Raw genomic sequence first — 22,682 nt, 5'->3', positions numbered from 1 at the left:
CTGCTCTAGCAGAATGGTACCAGGTATTTTCACATGATCATGTTAAGTGACTGCTGGAAGAATGTTGGCACTAGCAAGTAGTGGGTAACTATGAATTTTGTCTTTGTTTTTTTATATTGTTAATAGCATACACAGACAGCAGAAGAAACATGACAGAGGTGGATACTGCAATGAAGCAAGAGCAAGAGTTCCATAGAGATTTCAAGTGCAGATTAGGGCCCTAATTACCAAATCCGGGGTTACTGACAGTCTAAGGAGCTGAAACGTAAGAAGTAATGTGTATGCATGCTCAGCTGCGCTTGACTTTTTGCAACCCCATGGACTGCAGCTTGCCAGCTTCCTCAGTCCATGGGATTTCCCAGGCAAGAATACTGGAGTGGGTTGCCATTTCCTCCTCCAGGGAATATTCCTGACACAGGGATTAAACCCGCATCTCCTGTGTTTCCTGAATTGGCAGGTGGATTCTTTACCACTGAGCCACCCGGGAGGCCCCGTAAGAAGTAATACTGCAAGTTAATATATCATCTTTAAAATGGACTGTGGGAAAAATAAAGAACCTTATCTCTTACAAAATTGGATACTTAAGTTCAGTTTGAAGTGAGGTGTTAGTTGCTCAGTTGTGTCCAACTCTTTGTGACCCCATGGACTGTAACCCACCAGGCTCCTCTGTCCATGGAGTTCTCTGGGTAAGAATCCTACAGTGGGTTGCCATGCCCTTCTCCAGGGGATCTTCCTAATCCAGGGATTGAACCTGGGTCTCCCGTATTGCAGGCAGTTTCTGTACCATCTGAGCCACCAGGGAAGTTCAGTTTGCAGTAACCGTTACTGCCAAAAGTTACTTCATCATCAGGCACAACTCCTAAGACTTGTTTAAAAACAACATACACTCAAGAGTTTCATCAGCTTAGAAAGACCCACCATAAAATCCCAAGATAATAAGGCGTTTCTTTAGTGCTTTTTTAAAGGGAATATTCATATAAGCTCAGTGAAAATGGCTAGAAACGTTACCACATGCTTAGGAAACAGAAATGACAGAAGAAAGTGAATAGGATAATTATAATTGGACATGTCATTTTACTCATAGATAAAAATGATTTAAAGTTCAGGATGTTATATAGCAGCCTAAACAATTCGTTGGTTGAAGGGTTTCACTATTGGGATTACACACATGCTTAGCAGTCCTCAAGGAATTTATTGCATAGCACTTGAATAACTATTTATAAGAGAAAACAATTGTACTGTACTATAGTATGGGACTTCCCTGGTAGCTCAGCTGGTAAAGAATCTACCTGCAATGCGGGGATCCCAGTTTAATTCCTAGGTCAGGAACATCCCTTGGAGAAGGGATAGGCTACCCACTCTAGTATTCCTGGGCTTCCCTGGTGGCTCAGATGGTAAAGAATCTGCCTGCAATGCAGGAAACCTGGGTTCTATCCCTGGGTTGGGAAGATCCCCTGGAGGAGGGCATGGCAACTCACTCCAGTATTCTTGCCTGGAGAATATCCATGGACAGAGGAGCCTGGCAGCCAAAGTCCATGGGGCCACAAAGAGTCGGTAATGACTGAGTGACTAAGCACACAGTATGGGGGCACTGAGATTTCGGGGAATTATAAGGTGAAAGGACAAACTGTCTTGCCCGAATTAAAAGGAGAGAGGAGTAAAAGCTGCACTGTTCTATGTGCATACCACTTCAGTTTAGTGAATACTTACATTTAGAAATGTATTATAAAAGAACATTCTTAATGCCTGCCTGGAATAGAAACCATTAATCTATCCAATTTTATTTTAAAATATATTCTCATTTATCTTTGGGTACTTTTACCAAATAACTCTTTAAACTGTATCAAATGTTAAAGCTAGAACTGTTTATATAGTAACATCTTAAGGTTGGGACCATTTGCATTATTAATTAATTTTATTTTCTGACTGCAAAGATCCTGAGATTGTCTCACCTGCAAGTACTCTTGAACTTCTAATTATTTCACTGCCAGTTGATGCCTGTGGATGCACACAGCTGTAATGCATGCAGGTTAATAATGTGTCTACTTGAGATGTTCGGGCATCTTGTAGAGAATACATGGGGAGGAAAGCTACATTGATTGCTCTCTCATGGTTCAGACCTGTTACAGAAAAATCACACATTATTAAAAGTGTAGTTAGTAACATGGTGCTAATGAAGCCAGATCTGATGGTCTGATCCTCACGTGTGCCAGATAGCTTCATAACTGTAAAAAAATAACTTTCAAAACTAAAGGACTAAACCCTTTGCCATGCAAATGCTTATAAATACATTATACTGATTGAAAGAGGAGACACTTCAGAGCAATCTAGCATCATCGTTGGAAATAACAGTCCCAAATCTTTTAAATATTGATGGATGGCTTAAATATTAATATCGAGAACAGCCTAGTCACAAAAATGAAGACATGTAGAGAATTTTCATCATCATTTATGATAGATGCCATTACAGGACAGGAGAATTCAGAGATAACTACTGGTTCTCTTACTGCCATTTTGGACTTACGGATATAACACTCAAGCAAGGCCAGGGATGGAAGTACCAAGGTTCCATTTGTCCTCAAACATATAAGAAAAATTTCAGTCACTCACCATTAGGGCTAGAAAAGGTTGCAGCTTGGGGGAACCACCACCATGCATCCTGACCTATGTCTGTTGTCTCTTTATGAGGGTCAATGTCAACTAGGGTGGATTAAAAAGACTTCTGACAGGCAAGGGTTTCAGCTGGGTATTCAAGCATGAGTAGCATTTAAATAAACAGAGAGAAGGGTATTTCAGGTAGGGCAGGAAGAAGCCAAAAGTACAGGCCAGAGTAAGGAAACCATCTTGACTGGATCAAGGAAAAAAATGCAGAGCACAGCTTGACAACTCTGAATTCCACCCAGACACTCAAACCAGAAACTCAGAAGTTACCCTTAACTCTTCCCTTTCATTCTTCCCTGATATTTAGTCAGCAAGTCCTACAGATTCTATGACTTCAGTATCTGCCCTATTCATCCCATAGCAATTCTTAAGTATAGAGCATGAGCCAATGATATGTAAACAAGTCCTTCCAGTTAAGCTGTAAACTGATCCAGTAACGGAAGTCCATTCTTTGTTTTTTACGGGTAAACAACACCAAGTTACATAGCTTTAACTTAACAAATAACTAAGGGCTACTTAAAGCTTTTTAAGGATTACTAAAATCTGGTATTCATAAACTAAAATAGTCATACCATCTAGAATTTACTGTGGATTCCAATTCAGTATTATAACTCCCTCGTAACTCAGCAATGCTGCAAAACTCATGTCAGTGTGCACATACTGCTATCCTATTTCCTTGATTCTAATACCAAATCTAAGGCATACCACCAATTTAATAATGGGTTTTTATTTTTTTTTAATTTGTATTTTTACTTTATTTTACTTTACAATACTGTATTGGTTTTGCCATACATTGACATGAATCCACCACGGGTGTATATGAGTTCTCAATTCTGAACCCCCCTCCCACCTCCCACCCCATATCATCTCTCTGGATCATCCCCGTGCACCAGCCCCAAGCATCCTGTATCCTGTATCGAACATAGACTGGCGATTCGTTTCTTACATGATGGGTTTTTAATAAAAAGAAAACACGGCATTAAATGTACCCATTGACCATAAGATGCATTCCAACTTGCAAATGTAAAAAAAGAGAAAGAGTGCTTTAGAACTGAGAAAATATCAAGTTGGAAACCTCGATTTTTAGGAAGATAGCTTTATTATCATTGTGTCATTGATACTATTATGAGTTGCTTTCTAAATTATAGAATACTGTGAGTTTAGCTTCAACATTACTGGTAGAATTTGTCATGAGTTGTTTGGCTGAACTAGAGTTCAGAGTGCAAATGTATAAGTAAATATGCCCAAGACCTCTGTACTTGATGTTCCTGTACATAGAATGCTCTTTCCCCAGATAAACACACGGCTTGGTCCTTCACCTCCGTTAGATGTCTGGTGAAATATTATTTTCTTAGGGAGACCTCCCTGACCACTCCATTTAAAATTTAGCCATTTTCAATGACAGCACTCTCTAACCCCTTTCTTCTAGCATTGATCGCCATACCTCATTTCACCACAGGGCTCTGTTATCGTTTGCATTAACTCATGTAACCTCAGTCCCCAGAGCAGCACTGAGCATGCCTTAGGTGCTCAGTAAATATTTGTGAAATTGAGTAAAAGAATGTATACGTGCACATTTCAATGTACAATTTTCAACTAACTAGACTTTAGGACATTTGTGCACTGTATTCAAATATGAATTCATCCATATTCACAATAGCAAAAGAGATGAACACAAATATCCTCCCCACAATGTACAGGTATAATGCACTTCAATGGTGACAATTTATGTGTTACTTAGGTAACTTACAACATACTACTTAGGTAAGTGTGGTAATACATGTGGATTATATTAAAAATTAGAGGGAAATAGAAAATCAAACAAATAAGCTCATATTCCTTTTTTGTAAAGTATATTGTATGCAATTCATATATCTTCCTCTCAAATTCTTCGTTATCAATGTATTCCTTTTCCAATGAAAGTCTGTGTGTTTGTGTGTGTATGTGTTGGGTAGGATCACACCACCTAGCATAGTACTTGGTATATGCTATATTTTATGAAATCTAAAATATCATTGTTTTTTAAGATGATCATTATTTTATACACCATTAAGGAAAAAAATACTACCAATTAAACAAAGGCATGGCATCAACTGTAAGATCAATATCCATTTTAAAAGATGTTAACATACAGGGAAAAAAGTGTGTCTTACACTGATGAAATCTGATAGTAGGTACTTAAGGTTTAAGGATTAAATTACTTTTATTATGCAATGGAATAAGGGACAGAATTAAGGGGTAGCAACAGTAACCCATACAATCCAGTGTGCGGCTCCATTTGGGATACAAGAATGAGAAGCATGTCAGTGGAATAGGATATCCTAAGGATACAGCCAGTGAAGAAACCAAGAGTGAGGGAATCCAGTTCTACTCAGATTTTAATGGTTCAAGTAGCCTTCAACACGGAAGGAGGCATACCTCAGGGCTACAAATAATTGGTCCTGAGCGTGCAGGCTAGTGCCAACGAGGGCAGGAATTATGTTGCTCTGCTTGGTTGCTTTAATAAGAAAAAAAAATCAAGATAAGTAAAGGCTTATGATTTCCATGTAACTACAGCATATTACATTACTTTGATGTTACAGTTAATGCAATTACTTACTTACAATTTGTGATGATTTAAATCCATTTTTCAGAAAAGGAAAAGAATGATACAAAATTTTTCAACAAAAAATCCTGATTAAAAAGTCTACAAAACACTATCTTAACATTCTCCTTAAATTACACCTATTGTTACTGGAGTTTGTATCTCTTGATATCCAAGAGATAAACAGATGGCTTTCAGAGGTTTACTAAAGGTTGGCTGAGTAATTATTTTCCTCATTGTCTAAGTCAAATGCAAACTGAAGAGAGAACTTTTAAACTTTAATTGACTCATAGCATTTCATGAGCAACTATTAATAAATTAGTGTTTGCAGAATCAGTGATGTACTAATGCCATCTCTGAGTCCAATCAAGCTTTTGAGAAGTATCTTCTTAATATTTTAAGTGAGAAATAATTCTTAAAATTGACGAACAGATTAAAAAGCTTATACTTGGGCTAAATGTATTGAAAATTTCATCTTACTTCATTCAAATATCTTCTCTTTGAAGTGTGTTATTATGTAATAGGCAATGAGCTGAGATTTTGGCACATACTATCTACTTATTTGAGTCAAGTAAGATGGCGTAACGAGAATTATTAACACAAGAATTGGTACTTTGGGGATAGGTTTCTGATATTGCCACAGTACCCAACTGGTTGTTGGGAGCCATTTGAATTGTGGGCAGGAAGATTAATGATTCTGTGCAGTATTTTCAATAATGATTCACCCTAGACCAGTCAAAGCTAACGACCAAGTAATGGGATTATGGTCTGAATAACCTTTCTGGCTCCCAAAATAAGACACTTCAAAATTACTGGGCCCTCCAGAGATCAGCAAGATAAAGCTGAAGGATAATAAACTACTAGAAGGTAGTATCAGTGTAGGCTGTACACTCTTCATGTCAGAAGAACTTTAAAAATCATTCAGACTTATCTGCCTTCATTGGTTTAGCCAGTTATATCTGAAAACAGGGATCTAGAATAGGGGTCAGCAAACTATGAGCTGGGAGCAGGGATCAAATGTAGCTTCTACCTGGTTTTGAAGAATCCATGGCCTAGGAAACTTTTTTTTCATTTTAAATGGTTGGAAAAAAAAGAATATTTCGTGATACATGAAAATTACATGCAATTCAAATTTAACTGTCTATAAATAAAGTTTTAGTTAAACATAGTCAGGCACATTCACTTACACATTGTCTACGACTGCTTTCACACTAAAACAGCAGAGCAATGAAGTATCACCTCACACCTGTCGGATCAGCCATCATTAAAAGTAAAAATGGAGCTACCATATGACTCCTGGCTATATATATAAAAAAACCCCACTAATTTGCAAAGATACACACACCCCAGTGTTCACAGCAGCATTACTGATAACTGCCAAGATATGGACGCAAGATAAGTGACCATCAACAGATGAATGGATAAAGGAGAGTGGTCTACATGCACAATAGAATACTACTCAGTCATAAAAAAGATAAAAATTTGCCATTTGCCGCACCATGGATGGACTTGCAGAGCATTATATTAAGTGAAATAAGTCAGACAGAGAAAGACAAATACTATATGATATTGCTTATATGTGGAATCTAAAAAATAAAACAAACTAGTGAGTATAACAAAAAAGAGGCAGACTCACAGATATAGAGAACAAACTAGTTGTTATGAGAAGGGGGAAGAGAGAAGGGGGAGGGACATTATAAGGGTAAAGGATTAAGACATGATTTCTAATCATGGCCTGACTTTTACCTATCTAGTAGGTAAGACTAGAAGATATCCAGGCTTCTTTTATCTTTGAAATTTAGTACCTCATCAGGAACAATCCCTTTTCTCCCTTCCTGCAAGAAAACTCACAGAAAATTACTACTGAATGCTGGTAATTTGTTATTTATAGGCACCTAGTAATACTTACTTTTTCTGTTTTATTTTAAATGTTCTGTTTTATTTAATCCACATGTAGCTTATTTTTCAATGTTTTTATCCCTGTAAATCCACTTACACCCTTGAAAAATGGTAGGATATAAAGCAGTCCAATTCTAACATGAATTACAGCTGGTTAAGTATAACAACAAATTAGCCTCCTTTATATCTGATTCTTGCTTTTTGGTGATACATAAGACAGCTGAAATGTTTAGAGGATCAGTAACATGTTGAAAAGAAGAAAAATATTCAATTTCTATGACTGCAAATGAACTCATGATTTTCATGGTTACTTCTTGTATGGGAAATCTCTGCTGTAATTATTGTTTCCTGTATATAAAACTAAGATAGATAAACTACCCAAAGAGACCAAGCAATGCAGTCTAATAAAAAGAAGCATTTGAAACTTAGATCTGAGACTGTCTAACAGTCAGTGGGAATTCATACTTTTCATAAATTATATACACAGACACAATCACATGGATGTAATATTTATATGTGAGGAGGTAGGGAAGAAGAGTGGGAGAGAGTAAGAGGGAAAAAGGAATCTTGATAAAGGTCAAGGTAATTCATTCCAGTACTAGAGATATAAAAATCTATGAAATACATTTTATTTCAGGCATTAAATTAATTTGCTAATGGCATTTCATCATTCTTTCACTTAAGGTAATCAGATCTTCCTTTCAAGTACAAATAAAAAATTTCCCTTGATCTAGAGAGTATCTCTAGATAATTAATTTTTGTGTACATTTTTCATTCACGAGAAACAAAATTTAAAAATGAAGTTTAAAAATGTTTTGACTTTAAATTTTTATAAGTTCCATAGCTACATGTCAGTTTAGAACAACCTGAGAAAATAAGTTTATTGTCACTTATCAGACAATATAGTTTTGGGACTTCCTGGGTGGTCCAGTGGTTAAGACTTCGAGCTTCCACCGTAGGGGGCTCGGTTTCAATCCCTGGTAGGGAACGAAGATCCTGCATGCTGTGTGGCATGGCCAAGACAAGAGAAAAAAACAAGATAGTTTTTTTCAGTAGCTTGTTTCTTTTCAACCTAAGTTACTTGAGAATTTTATTTTCTTCACAGGCTAAACAGACAGAAGTTCATAGGATCTTCTCTTAATTATCCCTTTCTCTTGAACTGACATTTTACCCTTCAGTGGTTCAGATGCACTGAGAAAGAGAGGCAGAGAAGATGAGCAAGAAAGTGGTGGCTAAAGGAGAAGAGAATCGGTTTTAGAGTCAGTCAGGGGATAGAAAAGTTCCCTTGGTTCCCAGTCTTCTCTCCTCAAATACTTTCCAAGGATTTGCCAATATTTGAAAGCCCACAATTAAAGCTTCATGTATTCTAGGATGTGTTCCCATTCCTTTGGTTTGAGCCAAACAGGAGCTCTCTTTGGGTTTAACTTTTTTTTGGATGGGTGGAGGTGGAGCGTTTGTTTGTTTTTTTAAAGCAAAATCATATCATCTGTATTTAAATTATGTCAAGTAAAAAACATTCACAAGGGCTTTCCTGGTGGCTCAAATGGTAAAGAGTCCACCTGCAATGTGGGAGACCTGGGTTGGATCCCTGGCTTGGGAAGATCCCCTGGAGGAGGGCATGGTAACCCTCTCCAGTATTCTGGCCTGGAGAATTCCATGGACAGAGAGGCTTAGCAGGTTCCAGTCCATGGGCTCGCAAAGAGTTGGACATGACTGAGCAACAAAGCACAAGGAGACAGAAACATTCTAAGAAAAGAACATGCGACTTACCTAAGATGGTTAATTCAGAATGTCCAAGGCTTCTGGCACTCTTAAAATTATCAAGTTTTGGGACCCTTCCTTCTGGGGGTACATATTTTGCAGGCTGAGAATTAAACTGCCGACCAAGAAAATGTCTGTGCTTGAAACTAAATTTTCGTGGAATACTTTCAGGATAAACCTGGCTGTAATGCAGGTGATCTATCAAGCCGAACTTCTTGTTTCTCCACAGCTGACTTTCCCATTTATCACTTATAGTTTTTTTTGGCTCTCACTATGAAGCTATGGCGTTTTCTGGACCTGCTAAAGAAACAATGAGATAAACACAACTGACCTATAAACTAATGAAATCAGATAATTCAGTACGAAGAAGCAGATTAATAAGAAATAGCTTAAATAACTGTAAAAATCAAACAGCCGCCTAGAAAACATAAACTGAATGTCCAAAAGATAAATCTTATTAAAGTGAGGAATGAACTAAAATTCACCTTCAAAATAAACTATTACTCCAAAGTATTAAAAATATTGTTTTCTCTCTTGCTGGAATTAATGAGATTTTTCATTATCTTCTTTATACTTTTTCTATCTTTCCTAAATGCTCTTAAACAAACAAACATTCCTTGTATTTTCAGTGATAAATTCAAGTTAAGTCAAATTCATGAGAATATGAACATTTAGAGATTGAACCACTCCTCACTACTTGTGGAAGGTAAGTTTAAAATAAATTTTGTTAACTTTTGCTAAAAGTACCCTGAATAAATACAAAATATAGCCTATTTCTTAGATATAACACTCTTTCAAAAGGACCATTTATATGATATTCCTTTCAGATATAAATAACATATGAAAAACAAAGAGGGAACTAAATTGAAAGACCACTTCAACTCTTGATTGTTCTCTGTCATCAAGTCCATTTATCATTTATGTACAACTCGCTTAACATATTTAGGTTTTTTTTTTTTTGTTGTTGTTGTTGTTATTTTTATTTTTTTATTTTTTTTAATTATTGTGGTGACCCACATACTAGAAAGATGAACAACTCCATTTTTCACAGATTTAAATAGTATATTTTTTTCTGAAACATATTTAGTTTCTAAGGCAGAATATAATTTATCTCTTACACACTGTGATAGTTATTCACTCAGCAACACCTATTATGTACCAGATACTGCACTAAGGAGTTTGGTAAGGTAACATTTTAATTGAATAATATACACTGGAATCTGAAGACATAGAGTAGAATCAGTTAAAAAGCCAGATCTTAGCACTTCTCACTTTGTCAGTTCTGCTAGCTCAGACAACCTGAATCAAGTTTTTTTTTCAGAACTCCATTCCTAAGTTTAATAAGGTTGCTGAATTGCTTCATTGTATGCTGCTCGTGCCTTGGAGTTCATTATTTTCCTAATATAAAAGACCTTGCTGAGACAGAAGGGTGTTTCAACAGCAAGGTTTCAGTGTGGTTAATATATCACTTCTGCTTTTGGACTTTATTCCATATCCCCAGACTACTTTCTTGGTTTCTTAACCCTAGACAGAGACTGAACATTTATTACGAGGTAAAATACTAGACTGAATTTTGAGAGAAGATGAAGAAGTTGAACTTCTTACCAGGAATTTCAAATACTGCAATATTACAAAAGAGTTTTTTTAATTCTCAAAATTTAGTTGATGAACACACTTAACTTCCTTATAATACCACTTGATAACAAAAAGGACAGAACATATAATCATATGCGAAAAGGAAAAGACTCAATAAAAGCCAAGAGGAAAACTCTAATAGGACTAAACTGGAGATTGGGCAATGGATTTAATCCCTTTATCTTCTAGAAATGAATTCCTCTTATCTAAACTAATAAAAGTACATAATCAGATCAGCAATAAGTAGATATTACAACCCAATATAGTGAGAATTCCTGACTGATTTGTTCTAAAATATATTATGCAAAGAACAAGTTATAGGCCATTTCAATTTTGAAAAATTAAATAATTTCATCTACTCCATAGGAAAAAAAATCCTCTAATTCACACTGTCAGGAATAAGTCTGATAGTCTATTTTCTGTGCTTATATTCTCATTTGAGTGTTAAGAACTGGCAAGGTTTAATGCTCACGTGAAAAAGATCTGAAAAAAATCATGAATTGTTTTTTCATTTAGTAACTTGGGACTGTAACTATGTTACATATAATATGTAATTATAGGTTTCAAAATTAATACAAATGGGTATGAAATCAGTACAGGAGATATTGGCAGTCCCTGGTTATGAATACTAAGATTTCAAGGGCAATAATTAAGAAAGAGACAAAATGTATCTAGAGTTCAGGTTTTTCTAAAAATGGAAAATCATATACTATAATTCTTTAATTTTTAGCTTGAATATTACTAATATTACCATACAAAACACATTATGCTTTAGGCACAATACATAACTAAGATGGGCTTCCTGGTGGCTCAGTGGTAAAGAATCCACTTGCAAAGCAGAAGACCCAGGTTCGATCCTGGGCTGGGAAGATCCCCTGGAGGGCATGGCAACCCACTCTAGTATTCTTGCCTGGAGAGTCCCATGGACAGAGGAGCCTGGTGGGCTGCAGTCCATAGTGTCACCAAGAGTCAGACAGGACTGAAATGACTGAGCATGCACATATGCACATAACTAAGATACAGCTTAATTACCTAGCAAAATTATACATATATATAGAATTATTTATCAGAATTATAGTAATCATTCTTATTTTAGTGAATCATTTTACCCTTATTCCTGATGAGAGTGGATATATATTTTAATGAAGAAAAATTTCAGAAGACCATATTTAGGTTGTGAATTGAAAAAGGTCATTGTATAAATGTGTATGTGTGGTGATTTTGTTTCTTCACTGAATCTACACTAAGCATTTCATTGTGTGGATAAGAGTGACAGATAGGGGTATATGAAGGCATACGGGAGTGGGAAGAGCTATTTCCTTTGCCTCTTTCCTGCTTGCCTTCAATGACCCCATACTGGTGCAAGATCTGTAAGACTGGAAAAAAAACAGGGTATTCCAGTCAGTGATCAGCTCTGTGCTTGGTAGCAAACATATAATGGACTTTAAAGGACTGTGTAAGTCAGAAGCTACTTATAATGTCTTATGATCTCAGTAGTACTATCACTGTTTATTGCTAGCTTTTCAGTATATGTCTCATTTATTTATGTTACCAGATACAAAGGATAAGATGTTAAACTCTGTAATCTTCAAAATACCTAACACAATCAAATTGCATACACAAATTAGCTATATATTCACAAAATGAATACTTTTGAATTTACACACATAATAATTTCCAAAACTAACATGAAATATATCTGGGAATACATTAGTAACCATGTTAACACATATAGATCCAATTCATTCATTAAACCCAAAGTATAATAACACAAAGGGGACTATGTAAAACTAGAAAGCTTCTGCATGGCAAAGGAAACCATCAACATAATGGAAAGGTAACCTACTGAATGGGAGAAAATGACTGCAAATCATATATCTGATACGGGATTAATATCCAAATATATAAATAATTTGTTTACCTCAGTAAACAAAAATAAGCAATATGATTAAAAAGGGGGCAGAGGATCTGAATAGACATTTTCCCAAAGGCATACAGTTGGCATACAGGTACATAAAAAGATGTTTAACATTATTACTAGGAAAATGCAAATAAAACCCACAAGGTATCATCTCACACCTGTTAATATGGATATTATCAAAAATACAAGAATAAACAAGTATTGGTGAGCATGTGGAAAAAAGTCAACCCTTATGCACCGTGGGAATGTAAATTGGTACAGCCACTATGAATAACGGTGTGGAGGCTCCTCAAAAATATAAAAATAGAAAAACAATATGATCCAGCAATTCCACTAGTGGGTATTTATCCAAAGAAATAAAAAACACTAACTCATAAAGATATATATACCCCCATGTCCACTGTAGCATTATTTACAATAGCCAAGACCTGAAAACAACCTAAGTGCCCATCAATGAATGAATGTATAAAGAAAATGTGGTATATATACAAAGGAATATTATTCAGTCAAAGGGAAATCTTAACTTGGATGAATCTTGAGGACACTATGCTAAGTGAAGTAAGTCAGACAAACACAAATATTATACGATCTTACTTATATGTGGAATAAAAAAAGACCAGTCAAAAAAACAAGCTCACAGATACAGAAAACTGACTGATGGTTGCCAGAAACAAGGGTTTGTGAGGGGGTGGGTGAAGTGGGTCAAAAGTTATAAAATAAATAAGTCATGGAGATGGAATGTACAGCTTGGTGACTATAGTTAATACCATACTGCATATCTGAAACTTACTAAGAGTAGATCTTTTTCATCACAAGGAAACAAAATTTTATAACTATGTATGGTAATGAATGTTAACTAGACTTATTGTGGTAATCATTCTGCTATACATACAAATACCAAATCATTATGCTGTACACCTGAAATTAATATAATATTATATGCTAATTATACCTCAATTTAAAAAAGAAAAAAATGTAAAAGAGTTTTGTAAATTAGGAAGAACCATTATCAACTTCATGTATTGGACACTTCTTGAGAAACTATCTTGTTAACAGAAATGCCATGTTGGGGGTTTGGGACACTACACCAACTGAATAAGATTTGATCTTTTGCTCACACTCTAGTTACATTTCTCTTTTTTTTTTTAACAATTGTGACTGTTTAAATTTAATTATCAGTTTCTTTAAGGTTTGCTTGCTCCGAATAGCTAAAAGTTATCAATATATTTTAAATATTGATAATAACCAAAAAAAAAAATAAAGAGAAATTAAAGGCAATTATCTATAAGCCTGGGCAAAATATTATGAAAATCATATAGATTCAAAAAAAGTAAAAAATTAAACCAATCATTTATATGGTAACACATCCAAGGGTTTATACTCACATAATCTATAAGAATTAACTGATTATTTTTACTTAGTTTCCAGATTTTTTCTGTAGAGGGATGCTATACAAATGTGACAACTCTGAGAAACATTTACAGTTTAAAAAGTACTTTCGTGGATCCATGTTGATGTATGGCAAAACCAATACAGTATTGTAAAGTAAAATAAAGTAAAATAAAAAAAAGTCTTAGGCTAATTTTATGAAGTAAATAAAAAATAAAGGAATGCTATCATCCCTTTTGAGTGCATGCCAGTCGCTGAGTCCCATCCAACTCTTTGCCACCCCATGGACTGTAGCCAACCAGGCTCCTCTATCCATGGAATTTCCCAGACAAGAATACTGGAGTGCGTTGCCATTTCCTCCTTCAGGGGACCTTCTCGACCCAGGGATTGAACCCACATCTCCTGCACTGGCAGCTGATTCTTTACCACTGAGCCATCTGGGAAGCCCGATGTCAATTTCAGAGATGAGCAGGTTGACATATAGAGTGACTGAGTTGCCTCTGTTCACACAAGTTAAAAACCAACCAACCAACCAACCCTGAGGTATAGTATTATGGTACATGAACAAAAATGAAAATACAACATAAAAACTTATAGGATTCAGTGAAAGCAGTGATCAGAGGGAAATTTATAACATAAATACTGATATTAAATAAGATATCATTCAATAATGTAACATTAAACTTAAAGGAACTAGGAGTGACAGAAGTAATTCTGCTTAAAGTAAATATAAATGAAATAGAGAATAAAAAACATAATAGAATCTAAGAAACCAAAAGCTTATCCTATGTAAAGGCCAACAAAATTGATAATCGTCACCTCTACAGACCCAAGGAGTGAAGACATAAATAACTAAATTCAGAAATACAGTGTGATTCATTACAGAGATAAAAAGGATTAAAACAGAATACTATGAACAATCATACACCATAAATTAGAAAACTGAGATGAAACAAATTCATAAAAGCAAAAAAAAATTACTGAAACTCATTCAAAAGAAAAAAAGGAAAAAAATTCTCCATAGACCTATAGCAAGTAAAGAGATTCAAAAGAAAATTTAAAAGGCTATTCCATTTAAAATAGCAACTAAAAGAAGAAAATACCTAGGAATAAAATTTAAGCAAGGAGGTGAAAGACTTCCATACTGAAAACTACAAAACATTGTTGAAATAAATTAAAGAATACCTAAAAATGAACAGACAGAAATCTCATGTTCATGGACTAGAAGAGTTAATATTATTAAGACATCAATACTATCCAAACTACCTGCAGACTCAATGCAACCCATATCAAAATCCCAAAAGCTTATTTTGCAGAAATGGTCAAATGGATCCTTAAATTCATATGGAATTACAAGTGTCCTCAACGCTAAAGCAATCTTGAACAACAGGGACAAAGTTGGAGGGCTCACACACCCCAATTTTAAAAGCTGATACAAAGCTACAGTAATCAAAATACTGTGATGCTGGCATAGGGATATACATATAGACCAGTGAGAAAGAATTTGATATTTAACAATGGTTTTCTAATTCAACTCAGTGGGTACTAAGTCAATGCAATTTTTCCTATTCATTGTCCAGGGAATACAGTAAGCTCCTTGATACTTCCCCATGTTGATGGCAATAATTTATCTGACCATTAATAACCTTTCAGGTTTATATTGGTTCTACTTCAAATGCAAGAGGCCTGTGCTCTGGACTCTGTTTTCTAAGCGGTTATTACACCTCAGTCTATGACTATTTAGGCCTCTAGTTCTTAAATGTCCATGAGCAGTTTTAGTTTTAGTTCCTATTCACCACTTAATCTTTTTTGTTTCTGCCACTTAGGGATTTTTAATTCTTGCTTTCAACTTGGTTATATATTTATACTATAATGATTTCCCTCTTATTTTCTATCTTTTATTTGGGGGGGAGTACAATCCAAATCCCTTTGTGGGTTCTTAATCTGTCAGACTGACTAGAAGTCAATTCTCAAATAAGAATAACTCATAAAGCTAGAAGGATCTGAAGTATTAAAATGTCTACAGAGACGACCCCTTATAAGATCTGCTTTAAACAAACTCACTTTAAGGATACCCTGCCAGAACTAAATTTGTGTCATGATGTCACTTCAGAAAAAAAACACCCCAAACTGGAAACTACAGCTATCTTTTAAGTTTTAACTATGGCTATTGTCAAATAAAAATTAAACTTCCTACTTCATTCTTCTGTTAATTAAAAATAGTACATCTGAAGGAATGTACTACCAGGGAACAAATTTACTAAGTGTTGTTCAGTTCAGTTCAGTTACTCAGTTGTATCTGACACTTTGTGACCCCGTGAACCGCAGCACGCCAGGCCTCCCTGTCCATCACCAACTTCTGGAGTCTACCCAAACCCATGTCCATTGTGTCAGTGATGCCATCCAACCATCTCATCCTCTGTCATCCCCTTGTCCTCCTGCCCTCAATCTTTCCCAGCATCAGGGTCTTTTCCAATGAGTCAGCTCTTCGCATCAGGTGGCCAAAGTATTGGAGTTTCAGCTTCAACATCAGGCCTTCCAATGAACACCAAGGACTGATCTCCTTTAGGATGGACTGGTTGGATCTCCCTGGAGTCCAAGGGACTCTCAAGAGTCTTCTCCAACACCACAGTTCAAAAGCATCAATTCTTTGGTGCTCAGCTTTCTTCACAGTCCAACTCTCACATCCATACATGACCACTGGAAAAACCATAGCCTTGACTAGACGGACCTTTGTTGGGAAAGTTATGCTGTCTAGGTTGGTCATAACTTTCCTTCCAAGGATTAACCGTCTTTTAATTTCATGGCTGCAATCACCATCCGCAGTGATTTTGGAGCCCAGAAAAATAAAGTCAGCCACTGTTTAGACTGTTTCCCCGTCTATTTGCCATGAAGTGCTGGGACTGGATGCCATGATCTTCGTTTTCTGAATGTTGAGCTTTAAGCCAACTTTTTCACTCTCCTCTTTCACTTTCATCAAGAAGCTCTTCAGTTCTTCACTTTCTGCCATCAGGGTGGTGTCATCTGCATATCTGAGGTTATTGATATTTCTCCCGGCAATCTTGATTCCAGCTTGTGCTTCCTCCAGCTCAGCATTTCTCATGATATACTCTGCATAAAAGTTAAATAAGCAGGGTGACAATATACAGCCTTGACGTACTCCTTTTCCTATTTGGAACCAGTCTGTTGTTCCATGTCCAGTTCTAACTGTTGCTTCCTGACCTGCATACAGGTTTCTCAAGAGGCAGGTCAGGTGGTCTGATATTCCCATCTCTTTCAGAATTTTCCACAATTTATTGTGATCCACAAAGTCAAAGGCTTTGGCATAGTCAATAAAGCAGAAATAGATGTTTTTCTGGAACTCTCTTGCTTTTTTCGATGATCCAGCAGATGCTGGCAATTTGATCTCTGGTTCCTCTGCCTTTTCTAAAACCAGCTTGAACATCTGGAAGTTCATGGTTTACATACTGCTGAAGCCTTGCTTGGAGAATTTTGAGCATTACTTTACTAGCATGTGAGATGAGTGCAATTGTGCGATAGTTTGAGCATTCTTTGGCATTGCCTTTCTTTGGGATTGGAATGAAAACTGACCTTTTCCAGTCCTGTGGCCACTGCTGAGTTTTCCAAATTTGCTGGCATATTGAGTGCAGCACTTTCACAGCATCATCTTTCAGGATTTGAAAAGCTCAACTGGAATTCCATCACCTCCACTAGCTTTGTTCGTAGTGATGCTTCCTAAGGCCCACCTGACTTCATATTCCAGGATGTCTGGCTCTAGGTGAGTGTGAGTGATCACACCTTCGTGATTATCTGGGTCATGAAGATCTTTCTTGTACAGTTCTTCTGTGTATTCTTGCCACCTCTTCTTAATATCTTCTGCTTCTGTTAGGTCCATACCATTTCTGTCCTTTTTTTTTTTTTAATTTTTTTTTTCATTTCTGTCCTTTATTGTGCCCATGTTTGCATGAAATGTTCCCTTGGTATTTCTAATTTTCTTGAAGAGATCTCTAGTCTTTACTCATTCTATTGTTTTCCTCCATTTCTTTGTATTGATTGCCGAGGAAGGCTTTCTTTTCTCTCCTTGCTATTCTTTGGAACTCTGCATTCAAATGGGAATATCTTTCCTTTTCTCCTTTGCTTTCCTCTTCTGTTCTTTTCACAGCTATTTGTAAGGCCTGCTCAGACAGCCATTTTGCTTTTTTGCATTCATTTTTCTTGGGGAATTAAGTGTTGTACTGGTGCAAAATTCAGAACAATTTGGGACTCGTACTTTTGACAAGGATTTAAGGTAATATAAATAAAAATAGAAATAAAAATAACTAGCTACATATCTATTTAAAGTACTTATATTATGCCAGTGGTAGGCACAACCCAAAAATGCAGAATCAAATCAAACAGCAGTATGTATATAATAATAGTGTTCCACAAAGTCTTCATAAAATCATCATCATTATCAAAGCAACATACAGTGGGAGGAGCTTGGCATGCTTGGTTTATTTACTTCCTTTTGTTTGTGAAGAAGTTTCTGGTTGAGGTACAGGAATTCTGCAAAAGATTAAAAAAAGATAACAGTTATAAAAACAGACTTGAATGGGAAAACTGGTTCCATTTGGAATTTATTCTAATCCAATACAATTAGAAAGTTTATAGGTTTAGTTTCTTGAAAGTAATGTATTAGAAATGTAATGCATTCAAATTGGAAAACACATTCAAATTATGAACAAATATCCATACTAACATAATTCAAATACTGAAACAGAGTTATATGTTTTTTTAAGGAGTATTACACAAAAGAAAGTGTTCAAGTTTTATTAAATTTGTTGACACTAAAGACGGATATATATATATATTTCCTTCTCTACAATATAAATTAAACTATTCAATGGCCTCCTTTCATGTTTGCTTTCTTCAAATATTCTGGAAAACAAACTGGCCTAACTCTCCAACCTCATTTCAGAGTTTTCTATAAGCCTCATGCTGCTTCAAAACGTCACGTTTTTCCTTCAGCCAGAAAAAGCTTATCCCCCCTTTCCTTTGCCTGGTTGCTTATTCAGCCTTCAAAATTTAGCTCGTAGCATTATTTTCTATAAGAAGCTATCCTTGATCTCTACTCAAGGTTCACTAATCCTTATATATGCTGTCATAGCACTAAGAATAAACATTATCATACCACCTACCACATTGTATTAAAATTACTGCCTTTTCAGTTTATCTCCTCTACCAGATTCTATTCGCTCTACAAAAACATAGACTTTATCTATTTTAGTATCTCCACAGAATAGCCATTCAATAATTGTTTATTGAAAGAAGAATAAGTGAAAAGGAAGCATCTTATTTTGAAGCTATGAGAGAAACTTGCGCTTATAACAAAGACCTCCTTCTTAAAAACTTTCAGTATATTTCTATGATGAGTATTTTCTGCTGTTGTAGTTCCAAAACTAAAAGCATAAAGCAAAACAGAAGTGTCATGTTGTAGAATACTATATAATACTGCTCAACTTACTTCAGCAATAGAAATGTCTGTTACAATAGTAGTATTCTTCATTTTCTGAATGAGTTCTTAATGAATACAAAGAACAAGCTTTCATGAAGGAAGACTTCATTTAAAGAACTCCAGGAAATAAAAACATGTTTTATAGTTGTAATTAAAACTTTTTTCTGAGTATTGAAAATGGTTTATTTCTAAAAATTAATAAACTGATAACATCAACTCTGAGAGATATTTAAATAAATAAAAAGTTAAATTACATGAATTTTGAGATCATTAAACAGTATGTATATACTTTTAAAGTAAAGAATCTGCCTGCCAATGCAGGAGATGTGGGTTTGATCCCTGGGTTGGGAAGATACCCTGGAGTAGGAAATGGCAACCCACTCCAGTATTCTTGCTTGGGAAATTCCATGGACAGAGGAGCCTGGCAGGCTACAGTCCATGGACTTGCAGAGTCAGACATGACTGAACAACCGAGCACACACAGCAGCATATACTTTAAAATACATGGTGTTATAAAGTGATTTTTTTCATCTGAAACAAATTAGAACTAGTTTTCCAAATTCTGACAGCATCATTAAAATTATATTGTATAGAATTTCTTTTAAGTGCCTTAGGAAATTTTTACCAGAACATACAATCATTCATTTGTATGCCTTAAGTGTCTTAAAGGTGAGGGCCTAAATGACAGAAGTGGAGGTATCAATGTCTATGGGTACCAACTGAGAAAGCAAAAAAAGAGATGAAAAATTAAAGCATAAGAAATATCAAAGGATGCATGAGAAAAGAAAGGGAACAGACGGCTAAGACAATAATGTTAAATATGGTGGATAGTAGCTGAATATTATAAAAATTATGTCAGAGGCAATAAGCTGTACTCTTCATCAACTTATTGGCCTTAGATAAAAGTCATATAGATTGTATAGTGTGCCATGCCCTCATCGATATAACAGTATTATAATTAATATTGTAGTCTTTCCTATGGTCTTCCCCAGTGGCTCAGTGATAAAGAATCACCTGCCAATGCAGGAGACATGGGTTCAACCCCTGAGTCAGGAAGATTCCCTGGAGAAGGAAATGACAATCCACTGCAGTATCCTTGCCTGGAAAATCTCATGGACCGAGGAGGGTGGAAAGAGTTGGACACGACTCAGCACGCATGCACAACGAAAGTCATTCCAATAGTGCCTTCTCCTTTCTTAGGGGACACTGATAATTACTTTTAAGGATTCATATAACCCTGATATGGTGTACTTTCTTGCTTTATGAAGTAAATACAACCAAGAGAACACAAATAAGTTTTAATGTCCCATTTATTATATTTTATTTCTCAGTACTAAATTTTGAATGAGTTGATATACTTTGACTACATTTTACTATCTACTAGAGAGCACCACGGAGAAGGCAATGGCACCTCACTCCAGTCCTCTTGCCTGGAAAATCCCATGGACGGAGGAGCCTGGTGGGCCGCAGTCCATGGGGTCGCTAAGAGTCAGACATGACTGAGTGACTTCACTTTCACTTTTCACTTTCATGCATTGGAGAGGGAAATGGCAGCCCACTCCAGTGTTCTTGCCTGGAGAATCCCAGGGATGGGGGAGCCTGGTGGGCTGCCGTCTATGGGGTCGTACAGAGTCAGACACGACTGAAGCGACTTAGCAGCAGCAGCAGCATTGTATATCTCATGTGATTTATTGAATACCATGTTAAAAGTGAAAATCAGAATGGCTGTCTGGGTACAGAATGATTATAAGTGTATCAGTTGTTTACCCTTGTGACTGCATAATTGATTGGGAGGTGTGGCTCACTGCCACTGCCTTGCATCACAAGAGAGTATAGTACTGCATACCACTAGCCCAAGAAAAGATCAAAATTCAGAATTTAAAGTCTGTTTCCTACTGATTTTGTATTGCTTTCACACCATCATAAAGTTGAAAAATAGTAAATTGAAACATTAATTGGGGATTGTATCATTAGTTTCATTAAAATTGAGCAGAGTGATATTAGCATCAAGGCAAAGGAAGATGCTCTCTTTGTCCCTCTCCTATCTACAACCAGGAAAACATCCACAACTTAACAAAAGTGCTTCTGCCCAACATACCAGAGCACTGGAGATTCCAACATAGCTGTATATATAAAGGTGGGTGGACTAGACTTACAGAGTATGTGGAATTTGGGGAACAGTGGACTTGGTGCCTGTAATCCTGGACCCCCAAGCCATAGCAGCTGAACTTGCAGTCCCGGAGAACTCGGTGGCAACAAGGTAAGCAGTGGATACAACTCTGGCCTCCTGGCTTCAGCGGTGCCCAACAGCCACAGATTAACTGGATGACAGTGGTAGGGTCTGGGTCCTTGCCTCTCTAGCCGTGGGGGTACCCATAATTCTGACCTCTCCCCTCGCTTACAGCTGCAGAGTCCTCATCTGACAACACTGAACATGGCTGGGGTTCCTGTGCCACCTGGGCTACCCCTCAACCTGCAGTGGGAAAGTCTGCGCCTCAGGAAATCCTAGACATGGCAGAACTGTCCACCATCCTGGTGCCCCAGGCAGTGACACCAGCCACACCACCAGCAGCATAGCACCAACGACCCTGGAAGCATAAGGAGTAACAACGAAGGCACTGGGAGATACCTGTGATGGAGGTGGTTCAGAATGGAAGGTGCTGTCAAATATAACCAGAGGCCGTGCAGGTAAGAGAAACCAAAAACCTGTGCTATAGCACCACCTACTGGAAGATAAAAGAAAGGCCTAATCTGTTGAATTATTAGAAACAAAAAGTTTTACCTAGAAATGAAAGGGGCTTCTTTGGTCACTCAATGGTAAAGAATCTGCCTGCAATGCAGGGGACACAGGTTTGATCCCTGGGTTAGGAAGATTCCCTGGAGAAGGAAACGGCAACCTATTCCAGTATTCTTGCCTGGGAAATCCCATGGACAGAGGAACCTGGCGGGCTACAGTCCACAGGGTCTCAAAAGAGCCGGACACAACTTAGCGACTAAAACAACAACAACAAAAATAAGAAAGGTGTCTGCCACTTGAAATGGGCCAGCAGAGTAACACCTCATTAAGCACCATGAAAAACCACAGTAACACTGCACCACAAAAAGAAAATGACAATTCTCAAGAAACCAAAATTAAAAATCACAGAATATTGTGATCTAACTGATAAGAGAATTCAGAATAGCTATCATAAAATTCAATGAGCTATGGGATAAATCAGGATACCAATTAGTTCAGGTATAAAATTAATAAACACAAGGAATACTTCACTAAAGACACTGAAAGTAAAATGAACCAATCAGAAATTCTGGAGCTGAAGAACTTAATAAATGAGTTGAAG

General features: G+C 36.5%; 1 protein-coding gene across 1 annotated transcript in view; it reads right to left on the bottom strand.

Moving 5' to 3' along the window:
• Positions 1-22,682, bottom strand: part of RADX (RPA1 related single stranded DNA binding protein, X-linked) — an 81,307-nt gene that overhangs the window by 9,607 nt on the left and 49,018 nt on the right. The window contains 2 exon segments of the mRNA XM_052663450.1: positions 1,953-2,120; positions 8,915-9,170. Of these exon segments, the coding sequence (XP_052519410.1) occupies positions 1,953-2,120; positions 8,915-9,170 (424 nt within the window).

The sequence above is a fragment of the Budorcas taxicolor genome, chromosome X, assembly GCF_023091745.1.
Source record: "Budorcas taxicolor isolate Tak-1 chromosome X, Takin1.1, whole genome shotgun sequence".
Taxonomy (NCBI): Eukaryota; Metazoa; Chordata; class Mammalia; order Artiodactyla; family Bovidae; genus Budorcas; species Budorcas taxicolor.
Note: the sequence above shows the minus strand (reverse complement) of the source record. Positions and strands in the feature narration are given on the sequence as shown.